General features: G+C 35.6%; 1 protein-coding gene across 8 annotated transcripts in view; it reads left to right on the top strand.

The window, feature by feature from the left end:
- The window catches only part of DDHD1 (DDHD domain containing 1), a 118,429-nt gene that overhangs the window by 79,175 nt on the left and 14,479 nt on the right, over window positions 1-24,775 (top strand). For all 8 annotated transcript variants that reach the window (XM_024231933.3, XM_024231930.3, XM_024231932.3 and 5 more), the window contains 4 exons: window positions 10,405-10,511; window positions 11,551-11,657; window positions 22,043-22,305; window positions 24,043-24,118. In XM_024231933.3, the coding sequence (XP_024087701.3) occupies window positions 10,405-10,511; window positions 11,551-11,657; window positions 22,043-22,305; window positions 24,043-24,118 (553 nt within the window). The remainder of the gene's footprint in view (window positions 1-10,404; window positions 10,512-11,550; window positions 11,658-22,042; window positions 22,306-24,042; window positions 24,119-24,775) is intronic.

Genomic DNA, 24,775 nt, shown 5'->3' with positions numbered 1-24,775 from the left:
AGCCATGCAGGGTCTGATTGGCTAAACTTGTCATATTCCCAACCTAGAATCAGATGGAAGTTGACTTCATCTTAACTATAGGAAGAGCTAGATTCACAGATAAAAATCAAGAGCTATTATTGGAAGCAGGATGAATGAATCCAAGGTGGCTCAAAAAAAAACCCAAGTGTCCACTACAGGGAGGATTGCCATCATTTCTTCGTAGACAGGTTAATTTGATGGAAAATTCTACACATAACTTAGTAATCAATGGAAAATATTCATATAAAAAGGAATTCTGCATAATAAAAGAGAGAAAGATAGGAAAATCCATAGGATTTCTTATCATTTCTCTGCTTGCTGTCATTCCTAAGTTCAGTGTTCAGGCCTATACAAAACTTATCCTTATCAGTGCCATCCTGAAGCTTGTGTGTACTTGTGATTGATTTGACAGCCTTTTGTTCTCTGAGGATTTCTTTAAATCATGTCTTAGATTCCTGGGAATAGAGAGTTTTCCCTCTTAACCTTATTTTAGCAGACTTGCTAGTGATTAGTTCAGATTAGCTTTCATCACCTTTGTTCCAGAAAAATATGTTTACCACTTACATAGACTGAGAAGCAAATTTTTAGACAACTTCTGGGAATGTCAGAACTAGTTTACTAAAAGGGATAAATGGAAGGCATTTTAAATACAATTGGATTTACTTTTTGTGGAGTTTAATTACAAGGGAACTCTTCATAGAACTTGTATATCTAATGCCCTAAATTAGTCATTTTAAAGCTATAATCTTAGAAGACTATAAAGAGGTTTTCAGTTAAACACAGTAGGTTGAACACATGAGCTTATCTTATTCCCTCCTGAAACCTCTTTGAACATGATATAAAAAAGAATTTTAAAAAGCAAAAAGGCATAAACTCGTAAGTACAGAAAAAAAAATGGGAGAATAAACAATAGTGACAAGAATATCAACAAAACTTATTTTTTTGAACAGGACATACATGTAGTTCACAAAATATTAAAATATGGAGTAAAAAGGCTGATTCTCATTTCTGTCCCCATCTTCCCTCATTATCCTTTGTCCTTGTGTCCCCATTTAGAGTCTTCTAGATTTTCTTTAGGCATGCACAAATTTTTTTCCACACAAAAGGTACATGCTATAGACTTCTGGACCTTGTTTTTGTTTGTTTGTTTAAAAAATGTATTTTGGATTGCTTGAGCCCAAGAGTTCAAGACTGTGGTGTGCTATGATCATACCTGTGAGTTGCCAGTGCACTGCAGCATTGGACAATGAAGCAAGACCCCATGTCTTTTTTTTTCTTTTTTTTTTTTTTTTTTGAGACAGAGTCTCACTCTGTCGCCCAAGCTGGAGTGTGGTGCGTGATCTTGGCTCACTGCAGCCTCCGCCTCCTGGGTTGAAGAAATTCTCCTGTCTCAGCCTTCCTAGTAGCTGGAACTACAGTCACACGTCACCACACCTGGCTAATTTTTGTATTTTTAGTAGAGACAGGGCTTCACCATATTGGTCAGGCTGGTCTCGAACTCCTGACCTCAGGCGATTCACCTGCCTCAGCTTCCCAATGTGCTGGGATTACAGGCGTGAGCCACCATGCCCAGCCAAACTCATCTCTTAAAAAAAAAAAAAAAAAAAAAAAGTATCTTGGAGATCACTGTTCATGATTTTCTATTTATATCTTTTTCTATTTTTTCTATATTTATATCACACATATATTTTCTTAAAACCAATTAGTTTACCAATTTTTTTCTAATTGAGAGGAATTATGAAAACTTATGTTTTACAGCTATTTAATGATCCTCAGTTGTACAGTAATTCTTAAATGCTATTAATCTCTGTCTTCTCTTCTTACAATATGAAGTAAAACATTCATTGCTCAGAGAACATGGAAATTGAAATAAGCTTATAACAGGACTGAAATCATGATTTTTGTGCATGCATAGCAGCACAGTAATGGGTCATTGTCTGAGGTATAGTATAATATTTTTTAATCATTCCTTTTTCTCATTTTCTCTATCCCCCATTGGTCTCAGTGGTTCTTATGAGATATTTAAGAAATAGATTTTACTGTTTTTAGTAAGGCAAATTTGGGCATATAGCCAGAACATATCCATCTTCTCTCTTCCCTCTCCCTGTCTCCCCCTTCCTTTTTTCCGCATCCCCCTCCTCTCCCTTCTCCTTCCCTCACTATTTTTTCATTTTTCTTCCATCGTTTTCTTTTTTTTCTTAACAGTCACTCTTGTACTCCAAATGATTCAGTAGACATACCTGTTTGATCAGTTTTTGATCATTTGAGAATTATGATAGCGATCCTGTGGAGTGAAGGATTGTATAAGTTTGCTTTATAACAAAACAACATTTTAAGCAGATGTAGTGTTTCCAAGTTGAGAACTCAAAATTAGGGTTTCCCAGCTACATCACTATTGACATTTTTGACTGCATAATTTTTTGTTATGATGGCTGGCCTGTACATTGTAAGATCTATAACTGTATCCCTACCCTCTCTTCACTGATGCAAATAAAACCCTTAGTTGTTAGAACCAAAAATATCTCCAAACATTGCCAAGTGTCCCTCGAAGTACAAAATTGTCTATGGTTGAGAACCACTCGTCTAAATGAACTATTTTGTGTGCAAATTCAAACAGCAGCACATGTACCACTTCCTAATTACTATATCACAATGATTTACATAAGAATTACACAGCTATCAAAATTGAATGAGTGGGTAGAAAAATATTAGAAATTTTTAAATATGTTCTTTCTTGCATATACTCATATTTGTTAAAACTGAACATTTGAAAAGATGACAAAGAAACTTTAAAAATGTTTCTGCGATTACTTATCTGATGTAAAAAAGGAACTTTCAGACTTTGTGGATGATAAATCCTGCCTTCAAGTCTAAAGTTTTGGCTGTCATTTTATTTTCAGTGATGATAAGGGAAGCACATCTTTATTTTGGCAAAGTAGAATCTAGGCTTCTTAAAATGCGAACTTTGGGGATAGGCAATCAATAAACATAATTATAATGCAATGTCTTTTAAAATATACTGAAAATGAAGATAGACTTCTCAACAAGTACTATTGGGATAACTGGATTTGCATATAGAAAAAAATAAACTGGATCCATTTCTCACACAAGGATAAATTTCATTTGGATCACATTTAAGTGAAAGAAATGAAACCAGGACATAGTAGCACATGCCTATAGTCCTAGCTACATGGGAGGCTGAAGCAAGAGAATCGCTTGAGCCCAGGAGCTCGAGGCTGTAGTGCCCTATGACCACACCTATGAATAGCCATTGCACTTCAGCTAGGGCAACATAGCAAGACCTCATCTCTAAAATAAAAAAAATTAAAAATTAAAAAAAAAATGGAGGGGGGAAGAAAAAGAAATGAAATTATACAAGTATTAGGGATTTTTTTAAAGGAGAGTTTGAATTCTTCTAGAACTTTGGAATAGAGAAAACTATTCTATGACTTGATCCACGAGAAATAAGGAAAAATATTGATAAATATATTGTCTAGGAAAAAAAATATATGGCAAAGAAAAACTAAGTTAAACCGAAAGAAACATTTTCAACTTACAGATGAAGGATTCTTAATATGTAAAATCATTCTAAAAATAAAAATATGTTCAACCACCTTATAGGAAAATAGGCTAAAGATATAAGCAAGTAGTTCCCAGAAAAGGAAATGGCTCTTAACCATATGAAAAGTTTTTTTTTTTTTTTTTGGAGAGAGTTCTGCTCTGTCACCCAGAATGTTGTGCAGTGGCACGATCTCGGTTCACTGCAGCCTCCACCTCCTGGGTTCAAGCAATTCTTCTGCCTCAGCCTCCCAAATAGCTGGGACTACAGGTGCACACCACCACACCCAGCTAATTTTATGTTTTTTTAGTAGAGTCGGGATTTCACCATGTTGGCCAGGCTGGTCTCAGACTCCTGACCTCAAGTGATCTGCCTGCCTCGGCCTCCCAAAGTGCTGGGATTACAGGCGTGAGCAATGCACCCAAACAGATGTCATTTCTTAACTATCAGATTAGCAAAAGTTCAAAATTTGGCAACATGCTTTTTTTGGCCAGGCTGTAGGTAATAGATGTTCTTGTACAGCTGATGGAATGCAATGAAAACGAGTATGTGGCAGTATCTATCAAAATTACATATGTATTTATCCTTTGACCCAGAAAGCCTACTTCCAGGACTCTATACCAAAAAAATCAGCAAAAAATAAAAGAGGCATGCACAAGGCTTTTGATTGCAGCATCACGTAGGAAACTACTCAAATGTTCATCAGTAAGAGATGGGTTGATAAACTACAGCTATTATCTATATAGTGGAGTAGTATGCAGTTGTAAAATAGGGAAGATCTGTATGTATTACTCTGGTTCTTTGAAAAGATCCACAAAGTTGAGAACATTTTAACTAGACCAAACAAGAGAAAAAAGATTCAAATTACTAAAATGAAAAATAAAGGAGGAGACATTACTACCAGCAAACTTACAGAAATAAAAAGGATTATAAGGGAATACTATGCACAATTCTATGCTACAAAGTATATCACCTAGATTAAATGGACAAATTTCTAGAAACAAACTACCAAAACTGTTTTAGTAATCACTTTCCAAGACAGACACAAACTAGGAAAACTGATCTGGTAACGAGTAAGAAATAGAAGGTCTGAGTAGACCTGTAACAAGTAAAGCATTTGAATTAATAATCAAAAAACTTCCCACCAAAACAACAAAAGCCCAGGACCAGAAGATTGCACTGGTTAATTCTACCAAACATTAAAAGAAGAATTAAGCTGGGTGCATTGGCATGTGCCTGCAGTCTCCGCTTCGTGGAAGGCTGAGGCAGGAGGATTGCTTGAGCACAGGAGTTCCAGGCTATAGTACACGACGGTTCCAGTGACTAGCCACTGCACTTCAGCCTGGGCCACATAGTAAGATCCTGTCTCTTAAAAAAAAAATAGAGAAAAATTAGCACACTTCTCTACAAATCTCTAAAAAATGGAAGAGGAAGGAAGATTTCCCAGCTCATTCTATGAAGCCAATATTACCCTGATACCAAAAACCAATGAAAGCATCATAAGGAAAAGAAAACTATATGAATATCCCTTACTGAATACAGACCACAGAAATGTCAATGAAATGCCAACAAACTGAATCCAGCACCATATATAAATGGTTATATACCATGACTAAGTGGGATTTATCCAGGAATGCAAGATTGGGTCAACATTTTTTTTTAATCAAGGTAATCCACCACATGTGTAGAATGAAGGGAAAAAAACACATCATGTGATTTTCAGATACAGAAAAGACATTTGACAAAATCTCAACATACTTTCATAATAAAAGAACTCGGGAAATTAGAAACAGAAGGCAACTTTCTCAACCTGGTAAAGGGCATCTACAAAAAGCCTGTGGCTAAACTTATTCTTTAATAGTGAAAGACTGAAAGCTGCTCCTTGAGATCAGGAACAAGACAAGGATATCCACTCTCACCACTTCTGTTCAGCATTGTACTGTACATTTCAGCCAGAGCAATTAAGCAAGAAAAGAAATAAAAGGCATCTAGATTAGAATGGAAGAGATAAAACTATCTCTGTTTGCAAATGACATGATATTATAAGTAGAAAAGTCCTTTTGTTCTTCAAAGGACGCTGAAGAAAATGAAGACAACCCTCAGAATGGGAGAAAATATTAGCAAACCACGTATCTGATAAAGGTCTAGGATCCAGGATATATAAAGTACTCTTACAACTCAACAGTTTTTAAAAAAGGAAGACCCCAGTTTTTTTAAATGTGTAAAGGATTTGAATAGACATTTGTCCAAATAGGATATACAAATGGCCAATAAACCCATGAAAAGATGTTCAGCATCTTTAGTTATTAGAGAGATGTGACCTTGAATGCTGCCACTTTAAGGGTACCACTTTATACCCACTAGGATAACTCTTATCAAAAAGATGGAAATTAATAAGTATTAGCTAGGATGAAGAAAAATCACAAACCTTACATGTTTCTCGTGAGATCGGAAAATAGTACAGCTGCTTTGGAAAGAGTTTGGCAGTTCTTCCAAAAGTTAAAGTTAGTGTATGAGCCAGCAATATCGCTCCTATGTGTATACCCAAGAGATCTGAAAACGTATGTCCACAAAAACTTGTTAAAGAATGTTCGTAGAAGCATTATTCGTGATAGCCAAAAAATGGAAGCAACCCAAACATCCATCAACTGATGAGTGGCTAAACAAAAGTGGCATATCCATATAATGAAATACTATTCAACAATGAAAAACAATGAAGTACTGATTTATGATGCAACATGGATGAGACTTGAAAACATTACACTAACTGAAAAGCCAGACCCAAAGGCCCCATATTGTATGATTCTATTTATATGAAATGTTCAAAATAGACAAATCTGCTGAAAGTAGATTAGTGGGTGCTGGCAGGTGGGAAGAAGAGGGATAGAGAGTGACTGCTAATGGGTATGGTGTTTCTTTCTGGAGTGACAAAAGTGTTATGAAATTAGATAATGGTGATAGCTGCATAACTCTTTGAATATACTAAAAGCCACAATTGTTTTTTAAAAAAAAAAAAAAAACTAATGAAGTTGTGTCAAAAGCAACTTGGAGAGATTCACAGACCTAAAATAGACAATTTGAACCTTGGTAAGGATAACTACAGTGGATTGATATGCATCAAATATGCTTATATCTGTGAGTTAGCAATGACATCAAAATATATAAAACCTAATGACTTGTTATTTTGAAAACTGTTAATAAAAGGGAAGAATTAACCATTTATCCTACCTTTTCTAGATTAACTGTGCCTCAGTTCATGCAGAAACTATTTGGTTATACCCCAGTGCAGCTAAATATTTAATGTAAGGAAATTTCTCTTTCTAGAAGTATAAGCCTATAAACAAATGAAAAGTGATGGAATTTAAAAGGCACTTTTGCCACCATGATAAACTAATGGATTTAAACAATGATCATCAGTAACTGCTATCATCACTAAAAAGAGAAGAGTGTACCTATACCTATGTGCGTATGGAGTAGTAGTCGCCAAAACAGAGCTTGCATCTGATGAAGCCCCTGTAACTAACTACCAAATTATAGGAAACGGGATAAAGAACATGTTAAATAACACCATAGGGATGCAGTGAATGAAAATCGGACTCTGAGTAACTCTATAGGACACATACACAAAAAATTACAGGTATACCTCAAAGATATTGTGGGTTTGGTTCCATGCCACCGCAATAAAGTGAATATCATAATTAAGCAAGGTGCACAAATTGGCTTCTCAGTGCATATAAAAGTTATGTTTACACTACACTGTAAACCATTAAGTATGTGATAGCATAATGTCTTTAAAAATCGTGTACATACCTTAATTTTAAAATGCTGTACTGCTAAATGTTGCTAACCGATTATCTGAGGCTTTAGTGAGTTCACAGCATCTTTTTGCTGTTGAAGGGTCTTGCCTCCGTGTTGATGGCTGCTGACTGATCAGGATGGTAGTTGCCGAAGTTTGGGGTGGGTGTGGCAATTTCTTAAAATAAGACAACAATGAAGTTAGCCACATCAATTGATTCTTCCTTTCACGAAAGATTACTCTGTAACATGCAATGCAGTTTGAGAGCATTTTACCCACTGTAGAACTTCCTTGAAAATTTGAATCAATCCTGTCAAACCCTGCCACTGCCTTATCAACTAAGTTTATGGCATATTCTGAATTCTTTGTTGCCATTTCAACGATATTCACATCTTCACCAAGAGTCCATCTCAAACCACTTTCTTTGTTCATCCATAAGAAGCAACTCCTCATCCACTGAAGTTTTCTCATGAAATTGCAGCAATTCAGTCACATCTTCACACTCTGCTTATTTTAGTTCTCTTGCTATTTCCAATACATCTGCAGTTACTTCCTCACTGAAGTCTTGAGCCCCTCAAAGTCATTTATGAGGGTTGGAATCCATTTCTTCCAAACTTCTGGAATGTTGATATTTTCACCCCCCATGAATCACTGAATCACAAATGTTCTTAATGGCATCTAGAATGATCAATTCTTTCCAGAATATTTTCAGTTTACTTTGCCCAGATTCATCCACTGTCTATAGCAGCTATAGCATTATAAAATTTGTTTCTTAAATATAAGGCTTGAAAGTTAAAATTACTCCTTGATCCATGGGCTGCAGAGTGGATATTGTGTTAGCAGGCATGAAAACGACATTCATCTCCTTGTACATCTCCATCAGAGCTCTTGAGTGACCAGGTACATTGTCAGTGGGCAGTAATCATTTGAAAGGAATCATTTTTTTTCTGAGCAGTAGGTCTCAACAGTGGGCTTAAAATATTCTGTAAGCCATGCTGTAAAAAAGATGTGCTGCTATCCAGGTTTTGTTGTTCTATTTATAGAGCACAGGCACAGTAGATTTAGCATAATTCTTAAGGGCCTTAGGCTATTTGGGATGGTCAGTGAGCATTGGCCTCAGCTTCCAAGTTACCAGCTGCATTAGCTCTTCACAAGAGAGTCAGCCTGTCCTTTGAAGCTTTGAAGCCAGGCATTGACTTCTCCTCTCTAGCTGTGAAAGTCCTAGGCATCTTTTTCCATTAGAAGGCTTTTTTGTCTACATTGAGAATATGTTGTTTAGTGTAGCAACCTTCATTGATTATCTTGGCTAGATCTTCTTAACTTGATGCAGCTTCTACATTAGCACTTACCTCGCACCTTTATGTTATGGAGACAGCTTCTTTCCTTAAACCTCATGCACCAACCTGCTGGCTTCAAACTTTTCTTCGGTACCTTCTTTGCCTCTCTCAGTCTTTTAGAATTGAAAAGAGTTAAGGCTTGCTCTGGATTAGGCTTTGGCATAAATGAAGGGAAAGTTGTAGCTGTTTTGATCTTCTATCCAGACCACTAAAACTTTCTCCTTATCAACAATAAGGCTTTTTCATTTTCTTATTCGTGTGTTCACCGGAGTAGTACTTTTAATCTCTTTCAAGAACTTTTCCTTTGCATTCACAAATTGACTACCTGGTGCAAGAGGTCCAGCTTTTGGCATGCTTGGCTTTTGACATGCCTCCCTCACTAAGCTCAATCCTTTCTGGTTTTTTATTTGAAGTAAGAGATATGCGACTCTTCTTTTCACTTGATCACCTAGAGGCCAGTATGGAATTATTAAGTGCCCTAATCTCAATATTGTTGTGTCTCAGGGATAATACAGAAGCCCTCGGAGCAGGAGAAAGGTTGGGGAATAGCCAGTCAGTGGAACAGTCAGACCACATACATTTATCAATTAAGCTCATCTTATATGGGTGCAGTTCACCATAGTGGATGTAATAATAATGAGAAAGTTTGAAATATTGTGAGGATTACAAAATGTGACACAGAGACACAGAGTGAGCACATGCTGTTGGACAAATGCACTAATAGACTTGCTCCATGCAAGGTTACCACAGACCTTCAGTTTTTTAAAAAGTGGAGAAAAAGGCAATATCTGCAGAGTGCAATTTTTTAAAAAATGAATGCAGTAAAACAAGGTATGCCTTTACAAGGCAAATAGAGAAAGGAGCCTGTAGTAGAGACATGTCTTCCAATTGCAGTGCATGGATTGTATTTAGAGTTCAATTTAAACAAGTGTAAAAAAATTTTTAATATTGTAAAATATTATAAAATATAATATAAAATAATATTTTATAGTCCAACTGGGAAAATAGGACCACTGAACTACATATTTGCAGAAATTAAAGAATTATTAATTTCTTTGATATGATAATACTGAATAGGTTATGTTTTTCTTATATTTTAGAAATAGATACTAAACTACAGACAAAATAATGCAATATCTAGGATTTGCTTTTAAATATGGGGGAAGGGAGTGACTACTAAAGGAATAGCATGTTCTTAATTGTGTAATACTAATCACAAATCTGCACATGTGCTAAAATTTATATAACTGACACCAAAAGGGGGAAAAGGGTCAATTTTATAGTATCTTAATGTTTTAAATAAAATTTTAAAATTTATATTATGGAAAGGATGAAGAGAGCAATAGATGAAACAAGATAGGTCATGACTTGCTAATATTTGGAGCTGGGTGGTGGCACAGAGGTATTCATTATGCCATTCTGTCTACTGAAAATTCTTACATATAATTATTTAGAATATAATGTAAAAGCTTAGAATATTTGAAATCATAGATGGCAAATTTAGGAAAATAACCGCGAAATGAAGGTGTCCTAGTATTGCAGACTTGCTCAGTGTGGTAGTCATTGGAATGTAACTGGACAAACCTATAAGCAAATGGAAGTGTTATGATTAAACACATTTTATCTCATATAAATTTATATGTGAAGTTATTCTCATAAAGCTTTGTTTGCATTTTTGTTTGTTTTTTTAGGATGAGAGAGGCTGCAAGAAAAATAGAAGAAAGGCATTTTTCCAACCATGAAACACATGTTGAATTTCTGCCTGTTGAGTGGCGGTCAAAACTTACTCTTGATGGAGGTATATTTTATTTAAAAATTGAATGATTTAGCCAATGGCAAACTTTTACCAAAATAAATGCAGAAAGTTTTAGAAAACACTTTCTGTTCATTGAGAATATAGTGTCTTCAATTTAATTGTCTGGAGATATACTCACCCTTTGTTCTAGATTATTTAAGAAAATCCATTGATTTCTAGAATAATTATACTGACTAATATCATTTGGACCACTATATAGATTTCATAGATAGCACTGTTTTCATGCATGCCCCCTCTGGATTGTGGCAGGTGGAGGGATATAGCAGGAACAAAATGTTTTCTAAAGTTTTTGACACTAAGTTGATTTGTCAGTACTTTAAAAATATTTGTTTTCCATAATTCCATACGAACTTACATTTTTCTTTCTAATAATTTTCTCCCCATAATCGGAAGTTAAAAATCTCAGGTTTTTTGTTTTCCTTTGTTGTTTTTAATACGTTCCCTGGGCTGGTGAATTACAATCTAGCATAGAGAATTTGTATATTTGTTTAAATAAAATCAGTTTAGTTGTCTTCCTTAAAGAGCTGTCATCAACCAAAATATGTGTCTTTCTTTACACAAAGTTATGTCTGTTAAATATTAAAACCATAAAAACAGAATGTTTAGATTGATTATTTACATAATCTGCAAAATGAGAGAGTTGTTATACTGGATATAATATTAGCAGCTGCCATTTGGGATTGTGTTTTGACACCTGTAAATATGTGGCCTCATTTTGCTCTGGGTATCCCTGAATTTCATGGAAAAGCCAATACATACAAAAAAGGGTGACGCTTTATAGACTTGATAATGGCTTTCATCCTTTAATGTTTCTTTTTGTCTCCTATTTTGTCTTTCACTGTTTTTTTTCCTTGAAGTATTTTATAGGAAGGGAAGATCCATTAGCGCCAAAGCTGGTCTTGAATATTTAATTGTTAACTTAAATAGTTACTATTTCAGGCAACGTAATTTTCTTCACTATTATTTTCCTATAACAGAGACTTTCTATAAGTTAACTTGCTTTTTTTGTTTGTTTTTGTAGACACTGTTGATTCTATTACTCCTGACAAAGTACGAGGTTTAAGGGATATGCTGAACAGCAGTGCAATGGACATAATGTATTATACTAGTCCACTTTATAGAGATGAAGTAAGTATCATGATTATCTTGCTGGTGGGTATTTTTTAGTGATAGCTTAAATGTCCTGAATTTTTACATTTTATGTTTTTTTTTAAGCAAATGAGAAATTACAGGAATTCGTTAATCTATAAATAGCATACTTTTAATAAATTTGATAGTCTTCAAACTAGACATTGGGACCCTTAATAAAACAGATGGTCTCAGGTTGGGGGACTGGTTAGAAAATAGTTCTTTGAGACATAACATTTTTCATAAATCTGATTAATTATATCTATGATTGTTGTCTTCACAAAAGAGTTTTAGACATAAAATGTCCTTTAAACTTTTTGTATGTGGTGGACTTTTATTGCTTCACTTCTGTAATGAATTTGTACAGTTTTCAAATGGTAGTGGAGCCGATGTCTCCCAAGAGTAACACTGGGGGCAAGAGGTGAAGGTTTATTCAAGAAGATGAGAGAATCTCCACCAAATGCATTTTGTCACTTTATTGATAAGAGGGAAAGGAATTCTGTTTAGTAGGAATAACTAACATTTGTTAATTGCCTAACATGTGTGAACTTGTTTAACCCTTATTTTAAAAAATCCTGTGAAGTAGGTATGATTAGTATCCTCATTTGAAGGATGAGGAAACTGATGCCAAGAGAGATTTTGAGGCTTGCTCATTGTGTCTCACTTAATAAGTGGCAAAGGCAGTATTTGAACCTAGGCAATACAGCTTCACAGCTTACACTGTTTACCACTTCTCTCCTCTGTGTTCACAATATAGCCAGTCTCTCTGTTATTTATTGGCTGATTATTTTGACTTTCCTGGGCCTTTAATCAATAAATATTTAGTGAGCCCTACTCTATGCCAAACACTGGCTAACAGGGGGCCACTTTACTGCAGACTGTTACCCTTCATTAGCAGGGAGACAGGGAAAATCAGTGCAAGTGTTTGCAAGTAAGATCGGTCACTTTGGTAAAATTTATTTATCAGGAATCCCAGGTAAGATTTGATAATATATATGTATACTGAATCAGCTGGTTAAAGGTGTTTTGAACTAAGAATATGGTCTACATGTTTATTAAAAATTTGTCTATTGAGAACTTACTAGGTATAAGATACTGTACAAGGATCTTGTACAAGGGGGAGTCTCTGCCTTCAAGAAAGTTTAAAATATTACAGTACATAGGGCCACATTTATGAAATGTATGGAAGGAAGAGATATCCATGGAAATTTTTGCAATTATTCTTTTTTTCCCTCTGAAAAAAGCATTTAGGCTTATTGTTATAGTACTTAAGATAAATTACATTTCCACATTTCCTCATAATCATATATGGCCCCAATTTTTGTCTAAAAACCATGCAGTAGAAATTATTTTTTGCCAATTGTATATGGGCTCTAGAGATAGACTGCTTGATTCCAGTCCCACTGTAACAATTAATTTTTGTATGGCTTCTCTATCTGCAAAGTGGATATTCTAACAAGTAGCTACTTCATAGCATTCCTATAAAGATTAATTGAAGTAATGCTTATATTAACATCTGGCACATGGCAGTCAAGAATTACCGTTATTACAGGTACTATAATATCAAATCATTTTAGTTTCTGAATTCTGAGTAAAATTCTCCAATGCTGAAACAGATGTGTTGCTGCCTGTAGATCCCTCTGCTTTCATAAGAGAAAGAAGGGTTCAATGTTTTCTCTGGGAGCTTTCTTTTATCAGTGTTTTTAATCTAAAACTATTCCTAACTAAGCTTTGAAAAACTAAGTATGGAATGGATTTAGTGTATATGTTTTCTGTACAAAGATCTTAGATTTCTTAAGGTTTCATAACCTGTAACTTTTTATAATAGACATGTAAAGCATTTCAGAGTTAACAGGTTTATTTTGTATGTATTAACTTATAAATTTAATTTGCCAAATATTTTCTGAGCACATTTTGACACATTTTCATTTTTACAAGCTAGTAAAATGACATAGATTTGGCAAAGCAAGTAACAGATAGTGTTGTGTCTCATTTCTCCCCAATATTTTTATGTTCTTGAGAATGAAAAAAGGAAAAAACAGTTCTATTCCATACCCCAATTCTATCTTCATAAATTCAAGTGAGCGATAACAAGGTTCTAACCCAAAATAGTGTCAATAGGAATAAAGAGAAGAGATGGATTCAAAATATGATAGAATTAAGTGGTCTTGAAATGATTTGTTATGGGTGATACAGGAAGGGAAGAGACAGATGATGCTTACAATTTCTAGCTTAGGCAACTGGTAGATGGTTCTGATATTAACTATAAACGGAGGAAAGGGAACCAGATTTTTGTAGGGGAAGAGAGTAGAACATAAAATAATGAATTATACTTGCAAATTTTTGGTATGTTTACGATTTCCTTCTGGAGTTGTATAGCACAGAATATACTCTAATATTAGAAGTGAAACCAGTGAGAGTGGAGGGAGGAGGATATCAGAGCACATGTTACCATACACATACACATACGTGCATATATATGGTTGGTTGTACCCCTAAGAGGGCTCAAAGCTCTGGCTATTGGCTAGTGGTAACTAAGCAAATGGTCACTTTCTGTAATGCTCTTATATGTGGAAAGATAACTATCCTCAGAAGGGAACTGAATAAAATAGACAGTAGGAAGAGGGAACCAATGGCTATGATAAATGGGGGGCAAAGGGAACACCCAGTCCTTTGAATTAGTCTTTTGATCCAGGTGAATTTCATAGGAGAGCATAACTTGTGACTGAGATTCATCAGCAATCTTTAGCAGTGATTTTCAAACATCCCTGACTAGAATCATTTCATACTCATTAAAAATAACGGCAAAAATAAACCCAGGGTGGGGGTGGCAGGTACTGGAATTTGAGGGTATCATTGTAAATTCAACAATTTCTAAAATATGCATGTGTGTTGTAAGTATTACTTATATATGTAGGTGAATATGTATATAGACAGGCATACCTCAGAGATACTGTAGATTTGGTTTCAGACCACCACAATAAAGTGAATGTCACAATAAAGCAAGTCATGCAAATTTTTTGGTTTCCCAGTGCATATAAAATTATGGTTACACTATACTGTAGTCTGTTAAGTGTGCAACAGCATTGTGTCTAAACAGATATACATACCTTAATTTTTAAATACTCTATTGCTATAAAATACACACAGACATGAAGTGAGCACTGTTGGAAAAGTGGAACCAGGGTTGCCACAAACCTTCAATTTGTAAATGCAGTGTCTACAAAGTGCCATGAAAGAGGGTATGCCTGTTCATGCATGTATTTCCTAACTTTGTCCACTAAAGTGGCCAATAAGCAACGACACCCTAATTGAGCACACCTAGCACCCAGATCTTTTCCTCTAGTGCTATTATTTCCCACTGAGGAAAACCAGGGTTCCTCAGGAAAATGGCTGATTCTGGGGCTAGGACAACTTGTTATGACAGAAGGTAGGAAGATGCTCAAGAGAATCGTGGGGTAGTCACAAGAACACAGGGCCAAATTAAGCAGCTCACACTGGCCAGATCTGGAACATTTGAGCACCAAAATTATTATTTATAAATCATTGAAAAAATTATAAGTTCATATTGACTAAAACAAATAAATGGGGAGAAAGGAGAATCCTTGCTTATAGTAGAATGCCAAAGGGCAACTGATGGGAGTTGGAAAACCATTTTGCAGCTATCATGGTAGGATTAGGTAAGAGAAGACTGGACACAAATCATCGATGGATACTAAATTGAAGGCAGTATTTTGATGAGGAGCAGGATATTTACATGGTCATAAAGTATATCCCCATAAACTGATTATTTGTTTAAGAAAGAGCGACAATAATTATACACTGGAGAAATCAAGCAATACCTAAACTGGGTATTCCTGTGGAACAGATGGACATTATGCGCCTCTGGATGTGACACACACAGGAGAACACATCACTTTACAGTATTCTGACAATAAGGAAACATCAGACAAACACAAAATGAGGATGTTGTAATAAAAAGTAGGAATGAGACTGTATTCTTTAAAAATACCATTATCAGGCTGGGTGCAGTGGCACACGCCTGTAATCCCAGCCCTTTGTGAGGCCAAGGTAGGAGGATCACTTGAGCCATGGAGTTCTAGACCAGCCTGGACAACATAGCCAGACCCCGTCTCTACCAAAAATAATTTTTTAAAAATTAGCCATGTATGGTGGTTTGGGCTGTAGTCCCAGCTGCTCAGAATGCCGAGGCCGGGAGGACTGCTTGAGCCTGGGAGGTCGAGGCTGCAGTGAGCTGTCCTCACGCCACTCTACTCCAACCTGGGTGAAAGAGCAAGACCCCGTCTCCAAAAAAAAAAAAAAGTATCATAAAGGCAGAGTGGCTGCGGAAAATGTTCCTGATTAAAGGATGCTAAAGAGACATGTAGCTAAATACTGTATCTCATCCTAAACTGGATCCTGTACTGGATAGGGGAAACTGCAATAAAAGATATTATTAGATACACTGGCAGAATTGGAATGTGGATGGTAGTTTAGATGAAATATTATATCAAAATAAATTTATAAAGTTGATTACTGTGATTATAGAAGAGAATATTCCTAGTTTTAGAAAATATACAATGAAGAATTTAGGGGTAAAAGATCGTGACATATATAATATATCCTCAAATGATTCCCAAAAAAGGTGAGGGTTTATGTGTTTATCATAGAAACAGAACAAGTGAATAAAGCAAATGGAATACAATGCTAACAATATGTGAACCTGGGTAAAGGTTATATGAGTGATCTTTGTGTTATTTTTATTTTGCAACATTTTATATATTTGAAATTATTTTCAAATAAGAAGAGGCCAGGCAGGGCACGGTGGCTTACGCCTGTAATCCCAACACTTTGGGAGGCCACGGCTCACGCCTGTAATCCCAACACTTTGGGAGGCCGAGGCAGTTGGATCACCTGAGGTTGGGAGTTTGAGACCAGCCTGACCAACATGGAGAAACTCCGTCTTTACTAAAAATACAAAATTACCTGGGCATGGTGGCACGTGCCTGTAATCCCAGCTGCTTGGGAGGCTGAGACAGGAGAATGGCTTGAACCCAGGATACAGAGCTTGCAGTGAGTCGAGATCGCGCCACTGTACTCCAGCCTGGGTGACAGAGCGAGACTCCATCTCTTAAAAAAAAAGAGGCTAGACATGGTGACTCATGCTGGTAATCCCAGCATTTTGGGAGGCCGAGACGAGCAGATCACTTGAGGCTGGGAGTTCAGACCAGCCTGACCAACATGGCAAAACTCCATCTCTACTAAAAATAGAAAAATTAGCCAGGCATGGTGACAGGCGCCTGTAGTCCCAGCTACTGGTGAGGGCAAGGCAGAAGAATCTCTTGAACCCAGGAGGCGGAGGTTGCAGTTAACCGAGGTCACGCCATTGCACTCCAGCCTGGGCCACAGAGGGAGAGCCCATCTCATTAAAAAAAAAAAAAAAAAAAAAAGGTTAAGAAAAGGAATAGTTTCCCAGATCTCCCAGAGATTCTCATTTGGTGGTTCTGAGATGGAGCCTGTGATTTTGTATTTTTAACAGTTCCCCTACTTGATACTATCCCGGGAATTCTGGGAAAACACTGCTTAAGGCATTGTGAAGAACAAAAGGGGGTGCTTCCTAAGTGAGAGGTGGGCAAACTTTTTTTTTTTTTTGAGACAGGTTCTTACCGAGGCAGGAGTGCAGTGGTACAATCTCAGCTCACTGCAGCCTCCGTCTTCTGGGCTCAAGTGATTCTTATGCCTCAGGCTCCTGAGTAGCTGGGACTACGGGCATGCGCCAATACACCCGGCCAATTTTTGTGTTTTTATCAGAGACAGGGTTTCACCATGTTGCCCAGGCTGGTCTTGAACCCCTGACTTCAAGTGATCCTCCCACCTCAGCCTTCCAAAGTGCTGGGATTATAGGCGTGAGCCACTGTGCCCGGCCTATTCCTATTTTTAAAAAAGAAAAGTTGATTCTGTAAATTAAAATATATTAACATGAGATTGGTGTTAGGCAATATTCTAGGATAAATTATTTAACAGTATATGTTTCCTTAGGGAAGGAATGATTAGGACTAAGTCACATGCCTGGTGAATGAACCTTGTTTGGTTTATTTGTGAGGCATTTGAAAGAGCCTTTTTCCCCCTTCTTCTCTGAGCCTTTGTAGTCAAATAGATGCAGATTCAGATGGTATTTCTAGTTCTAGATCCCTGAGGAATCGCCATACTGACTTCCACAATGATTGAACCAGTTTACAGTCCCACCAACAGTGTAAAAGTGTTCCTGTTTCTCCACATCCTCTCCAGCACCCGTTATTTCCTGGCTTTTTAATGATTGCCATTCTAACTGGTGTGAGATGGTATCTCATTGTGGTTTTGATTTGCATTTCTCTGATGGCCAGTGATGGTGAGCATTTTTTCATGTGTTTTTTGGCTGCCTGCACATTGTGCACATGTACCCTAAAACTTAAAGTATAATAATAATAATAATAAAAAATAGATGCAGATTCAAAGCCTGCCACTTCTGTAATCCCAGCACTTTGGGAGGCCAAGGCAGACAGATCACTTGAGGTCAGGAATTCAAGACCAGCCCGACCAACGTGGTGAAACCCCGTCTCTACTAAAAGTACAAAAATTAGCCAGGCGTGGTGATGCACACCTGTAATCCCAGCTACTCAGGAGGCTGAGGCAGGAGAAGCACTTGAACCTGGGAGGCAGAGGTTGCGGTGAACTGAGATCGCGCCACTACATTCCAGCCTGCAACAGAATGAAATTCCATCTAAAAAAACAAACAACAACAACAACAACAACAAAAACCTGCCACTTAACCAGCTCTGTCATCTCAGATCGAATTTCTCACTTTCTTAGCTTCCCCACTTATAAAATGGGATAAAATATGTACTGATAAAGTTTGTCATTAGGATTAAAAATGAAATGTGTATAAAGTTTCCCGTACAATTCATGGTCCTTAGACATTCAAATTATGATTGATTCTGTGTATATTTATGTCTTTCAAGGGCCACCATATTTTTAATAGACTTATTCTGTTAACTCTAAAAAGTAAAGGTCAGTGGATAGAAAATATGGGAAGGAACATGTTTGTTTATTGTAATGAACTTTGTAGTAACAAAGCTGTCGCTAAAGATAGAAGTGGACACTTTAAAATGGAGATATGCACTAAGGTAGAGACTGAGTGACCACTTCTCAGGGATGCTACTGAAGGGACTCCTACCTTCCCAGCAGTTTAAATTAGATCATTGCTGAGGTCCCTTTTAACTCTCAGATTCTTACATGCTCATGGGAGAACCCTAATGATTTTCCTAATAATTTCTGAAAAGTCATGGTTAGGGGAAATTGTGTATATCAATCAGTACTTCTCAGATGACTTTCTGAGGACCAGTTTAAAAAATCAATCAAGAGATCATCAGAGAGCCTTTGACCCTTACTTCAACCCTAAAGTAACACAAGAAATCCAGAGAGAACTGTACATCTTGTGTAAATCTGAACTCTCTTTTTAATAGCTTTTAAAATTGAAGAATTATAAAGAGAATTGTCCTAGCTGTATCTTGACATTATTTGAATTATTTAATTGATATAGATGACTAGAACTCTCTAAATTACATTTTCTCATTACCATTTCTCAAAGCAGGGAGAACAAAGGACTATCTCTATTCCTCAGCCATATTTTGTGTGTTTGGACTCAACTCTTGAAACTGCCGGGTTTTTCCCCCTTACATTCATTTCCTTCATAAGTTTTAACTCTTGAGCAGTGGTTATGGAAATTAAAAATTGTTTTAAACTTTTGAAAAGCTATCCAGTGCTTACTGTGTAAGAGGTTCATTGACTTGATTAGATCATATTGTAGACCTAATAGATAATAAAGTTAAGATCACAGGATATATTGTTAATCTTGGCTGAGATGTCCTATATGAATACACTTGGTCACAAAGGGATCCTAATTAGGAGAATATAATTGGATCAGAAAGGAGAAGGAAAAGGAAAAAAAAAATTCCAATTAGAGTAAACTTGTTGGATACAACATAGAGATGAATTTCTCCTTTCACTGATGAGCGGATGAGATACAGAAGCATTTAGAGGTAGTACAAAGCTGTTTAAAAAGTTGGCTTTCAAAATCATAATGTCTGACCATAGATGTCTCATATATATGCATAAGCAATAGAAAAAGAAAATGCTACCAAATCCAGATATGCTCTAATAAGGAAATACAAAGGCCATTTCTATTCAAGTGTATAATTATTGAAACAGATGACATCATCAGGTCTTCAGAAACTGTCCATGCTATGCCTCATTCCATAGTGAAATATTTTAGTATCAAACAGACTTTCTCTGCCTTAGATAATTTGATATTGTTTTTTTACCCATATATGATTGCCAAACTAATGAAGTATTTGGTATAGTGAGAGATGTTTTAAAATTTTTGAATATGAAATAGGTTAATTACTGGTAGTGTGATTTCCTTTTTTAACAAACTTTAATATGGGAGTAGGCTGGTATTTTATAAAAACAAAAAGATTAGGTACGTTTTGTCAGAGTACTAAAGTATATATCTTTTAGTGCTTTGAGATTTACATGGTACAAGTCTTAAAATCAAGGTCTTCAAAAATAAAAATGATTAAGAACTGTTGCTTTTAAAGGAAATTATTTTATCTAAACATTAGCCTTCTCTGTACCTACCTCATGTAGATTATAAATCAGGAAAATAACGAAATTTTAAGGACTGGTTGATATTCTTATCAAAGCCAAATCCAAAGCATATTATAGCTCCCTTCAAACAGAGCCATGTAGTATTTCACACTGCATATTCCTGAAACTATATTAATTAGAGTTTTACTTACAACCCATGTCTTAGAAGATGTTTACGTACATTGCCATTAAATCAGTAGTTTCTAAAGTGTAGTCCTCAGGCCAGTAGCATCATCTTCTGGGAGCATAATGAAATGCAAATTCCCAGGCCACATCTCAGCCCTTCTGGATCAAAAAGTCTGGTGTGGTACCTAGAAATCTGTATTTAACAAGCCCTCCGGGTTATTCTAATGCATGTTGCAAATTGGAGAACCATTGCACTAAAGCGTGTAATTCTTTTTTACTTCCTGATGAAGAGTCTAATTAAAATAAAACTTTGGCATTTCTCCCTAGAGAAAAGGCAGCTTATCATCCTTCCACATGCTGCAAGCTTGTCTTATCTTTTTCTTTCTTCATCAGCTGAATATATTTCATCAGACATGATAGTTTCAGAGCTTTAACTAGACCTTTAGCTTTAACCAGTATTGCATTATAGAGCTCTGAGATGTCAGCAGAGACCATCATCCCTTTATTCATGTCACTGCTAACCCTGCCAATCATAAAGTACATAAAGAATGATTTTTCAAGTTGTGTCAGCAGATAAAGAATTTTCAATAAAAGTTGATAGTGGCTAGTTTTCTCTTGAGACATAGTAACAAACTTGAAAATTGAAGCAACAAGTAACTAATATTTATATGTCAGAGTAGCAGCTAGTATATTAAGAAGTACTGAAATGAGAAATTGAACATCCAGTAGGAAATTCATAATCAAATAGAAGTAAGCAATGGTAGGCGGAAGAGAAGACGGCCTTAAAACTCAGATCAGGGCCCAGGATGGGTTTGAGTAACAAAAGAACCTTATTCTTCTGACTTTATGGAATATTTCAGTAATATTTGTTAAAGCTTAATTTCAAAGAAAGCACTTTACAAAGAAAAATTACGAAAATACTCCCCACATTAACCTCTAAACTTAAAATAGCCCTGCTTTCCAAACATAGAAAACAACTTTTTACTTTTATATCTGTATTGCCAACTTAGTTGGAATTTTGAAACACCCAGTAGATCAACTTTAGTTTTTTCTTCAATCATTCAGTGGCCTTTTATTACATTTACTCTATCTAAATGCACAATAATTTATAATATGTTAGTATGCCTATTATCATAAGCCCAGATACTCATTTTCTAAAATTTACTGACTAAAAACTACAAGGTACAAAAATTTAGAATTGCATGTGGGTAAGTTACAACAAAAAAGAAATTTGCAGGGGTCTTTGAAAATCTTACTGGTATTTGCATAGAACTTTGGTTTTTTGTTTTTTTTTTTAATCTATGGAACTGCTGGCTTATACAGTTGGTTTAAGGACTACAGAAGGATCTACATAGGTAGTATCTGCCTATATTCTTAGTGATGATATGGATTATAATAGTATGTATACCTTACTTCATTCCTGCAAGATTTTGAAAGACCTAAGTTAATTTTAATAACCTAGGTGTATTTAATCGGTAATGTATGTTTTTCTACCTTAATGTATTTGAGTTTAGAATAAGTGTATAGTAGTCAGTGACAACTCTAATATGATAATGTTTTCTTATTTCAAACAGCTAGTTAAAGGCCTTCAGCAAGAGCTGAATCGATTATATTCCCTTTTCTGTTCTCGGAATCCAGACTTTGAAGAAAAAGGGGGTAAAGTCTCAATAGTGTCACATTCCTTGGGATGTGTAATTACTTATGACATAATGACTGGCTGGAATCCAGTTCGACTCTATGAACAGTTGCTGCAAAAGGAAGAAGAGTTGCCTGACGAACGATGGATGAGCTATGAAGAACGACATCTTCTTGATGAACTCTATATAACAAAACGACGGTAAAATATCTTAATCTTTTGAAAAATTTTTAAATGTCTTTATGGAATTACTGGACCTCTTAGGAGAAAACTAAGAATTTCATGATAAAGAAATAATGCATTGTTCAAGATACAAAGATTACTACATAGCATGCCTAATCAAGCTAGAGACTGTTGATTTTCATGCTAATTACATGCATTTTCCTGTAGCATAAAATAAATTCTTTTGTTATTCTCCTTGTTTTCCTTTCATCTTTTCTTCACAGTTTGTTAGGAGTGAAATTTAAAACTTACTCCAAGCTTAGTCACTGTATAGAATCCTTATTGAAAATGTTTACCAGTTTATAATCCTTTGTAGTTTTACTGACCTTTTGAGGTGGGTTTCTACCTTTCTTATTATTCTGAAAATAATTTTTAAGTGCTTTTTTTTAGCAAATATATTTTTTTACATGTTATATGTATAAACATAATTATATGTGTTATATAAGTAGATTTTATAATTATTTAATCATTTGTGGCCCTCCCAATACTATCTTTTAATTCTTTGCTGCATTCGTATCTTCATCTCTAGTTACATGCCTTATCTTCTTTGTTCTCTTTATATGATTAATTCTGATATAAAAATGAAAAATCACTCATTCTGATAATTTACTAGCATATTAAAACAAATGTGCTAATTGACTAAAATTTTTACTAGTTTTGTCTTATAGATGTTAACTAAGGATTTCATTTAGAATCTTATTAAGTACCATAGGCTAGACACATAAATATTATAGTGTCAAAATAATTGATAAGTTTGAAATAAAATGTCATGTTTGGCAAGACTCGGAGCAGCATTTTAGATGTATTAGATGTATAAATCCAGTAAAACTTAAAAAAAAAAAAAAAGCATGGAAAATAACAATTTGATTTTTTTTTTTTTTTTTTTGGAGATGGAGTCTTGCTCTGTTGCCCAGGCTGGAGTGCAATGGCACAGTCTCAGCTCACTACAACCTCTTGTCTTCCAGGTTCAAGTGATTCTCCTGCCTCTGCCTCCCCAGTAGCTGGGATTACAGGCATCTGCTACCACGTCCGGCTCATTTTTGTATTTTTAGTAGAGATGAGGTTTCACCATGTTGGCCAGGCTGGTCTTGAACTCCTGACCTTAAGTGATCGACCCACCTGAGCCTCCCAAAGTGCTGGGATTCCAGACATGAGCTACTGTGCCTGGCCAACTATAGCTTTTAAAAAATAATAATAATAACTTAATTCCAGAGTTTACTAAATGTAAGTAGCTGTGAAACATTGTAATTGAAAATGATGTTCATCAACAGAGAAGGGTTAGACTATATGGTTCACCTGTATTTTGGACAGTCATAGTTGTTAAAAAAAAAATTGAAATAGGTCAGGAGGCAATGAAATGAAAAGATCTCTAAACTCTTAAGTATAGAGAAGAGAGAACAGTATATATGGTATTAACCATTTGGTATAATTTTTTAAAAGATGTATATGTGCTTGTATATGACTCACATTTTACTACAAAAAAAGCTATTAACAGCAGGTGTCATGACAACTAAGGGTACTTTTACTAATTATTTCATAAATTTTTATATACTTTCTGTACTGTGGCAGAGACATTTATTAAATACTGTCAACCAGGATTAATGTGAGGGATAATGGGCCATCATCTGCATCTTTATACTTTAGTAAGCTAGCAAGCATCTAATATTTATGAAATTATAAATACGTGTTTGTATATAATCTCATACCCCTTCTTAGGCTGAAGGAAATAGAAGAACGGCTGCATGGATTGAAAGCATCATCTATGACACAAACACCTGCCTTAAGATTTAAGGTAAGGAAAGAGCAATGTGTTCTTCAACATTGATCTCAGTATTTTTTTTAAGGTCATCTGAAATATGCCTTTGAGATTCAAATGAAAGTTTATTGTTCTTTCAAAATAAATATTTATTCAACATATACTATATGTTGGACACTGCCATTTCTGGTTGTACAAAGAAAAGAATAGACAAGTCAGTTCCCCAGTCCTCAGGTTATATAACACAGTATTATTGATGCTATTATCAGTATACAGAACAATATATGTGCAAGAAAGGGAGGTTCTAATTTTGCCTGCAAAAGTTTACAAAGGAGAGATATTTGTACTTGGTCTCAGTAAATTAGATATTGCCAAGTGAAAGAAAGGAGAGATGCTATTCTGTGTAAGAGGAATGGCATAAACAAAGGCATGGAGGGCTGTAACTTCATCTACCTTAAGAAACATCAACTAATCTAGAATAGTGGTAAAGAAAAATAGAGACAGATGAGAAATATTTACTATTTAGAATTAAATCTTAATGACCACCTAGTTGGTCAGTGGTGAGAAAAAATCAGAGGAAGTATATGAGTAATGATTCCAGGGATGGAAAGCTGGCATGTCAATGGATGAACAATATATGACAAAAGCACAAGACAGAGGTGCACAGGGTTAGCTTGGAGCTGGGTGAGCAAA

The sequence above is a fragment of the Pongo abelii genome, chromosome 15 (genome assembly GCF_028885655.2).
Source record: "Pongo abelii isolate AG06213 chromosome 15, NHGRI_mPonAbe1-v2.0_pri, whole genome shotgun sequence".
NCBI classification, from domain to species: Eukaryota; Metazoa; Chordata; class Mammalia; order Primates; family Hominidae; genus Pongo; species Pongo abelii.
This window is presented reverse-complemented; position numbering and strand designations above follow the sequence as displayed.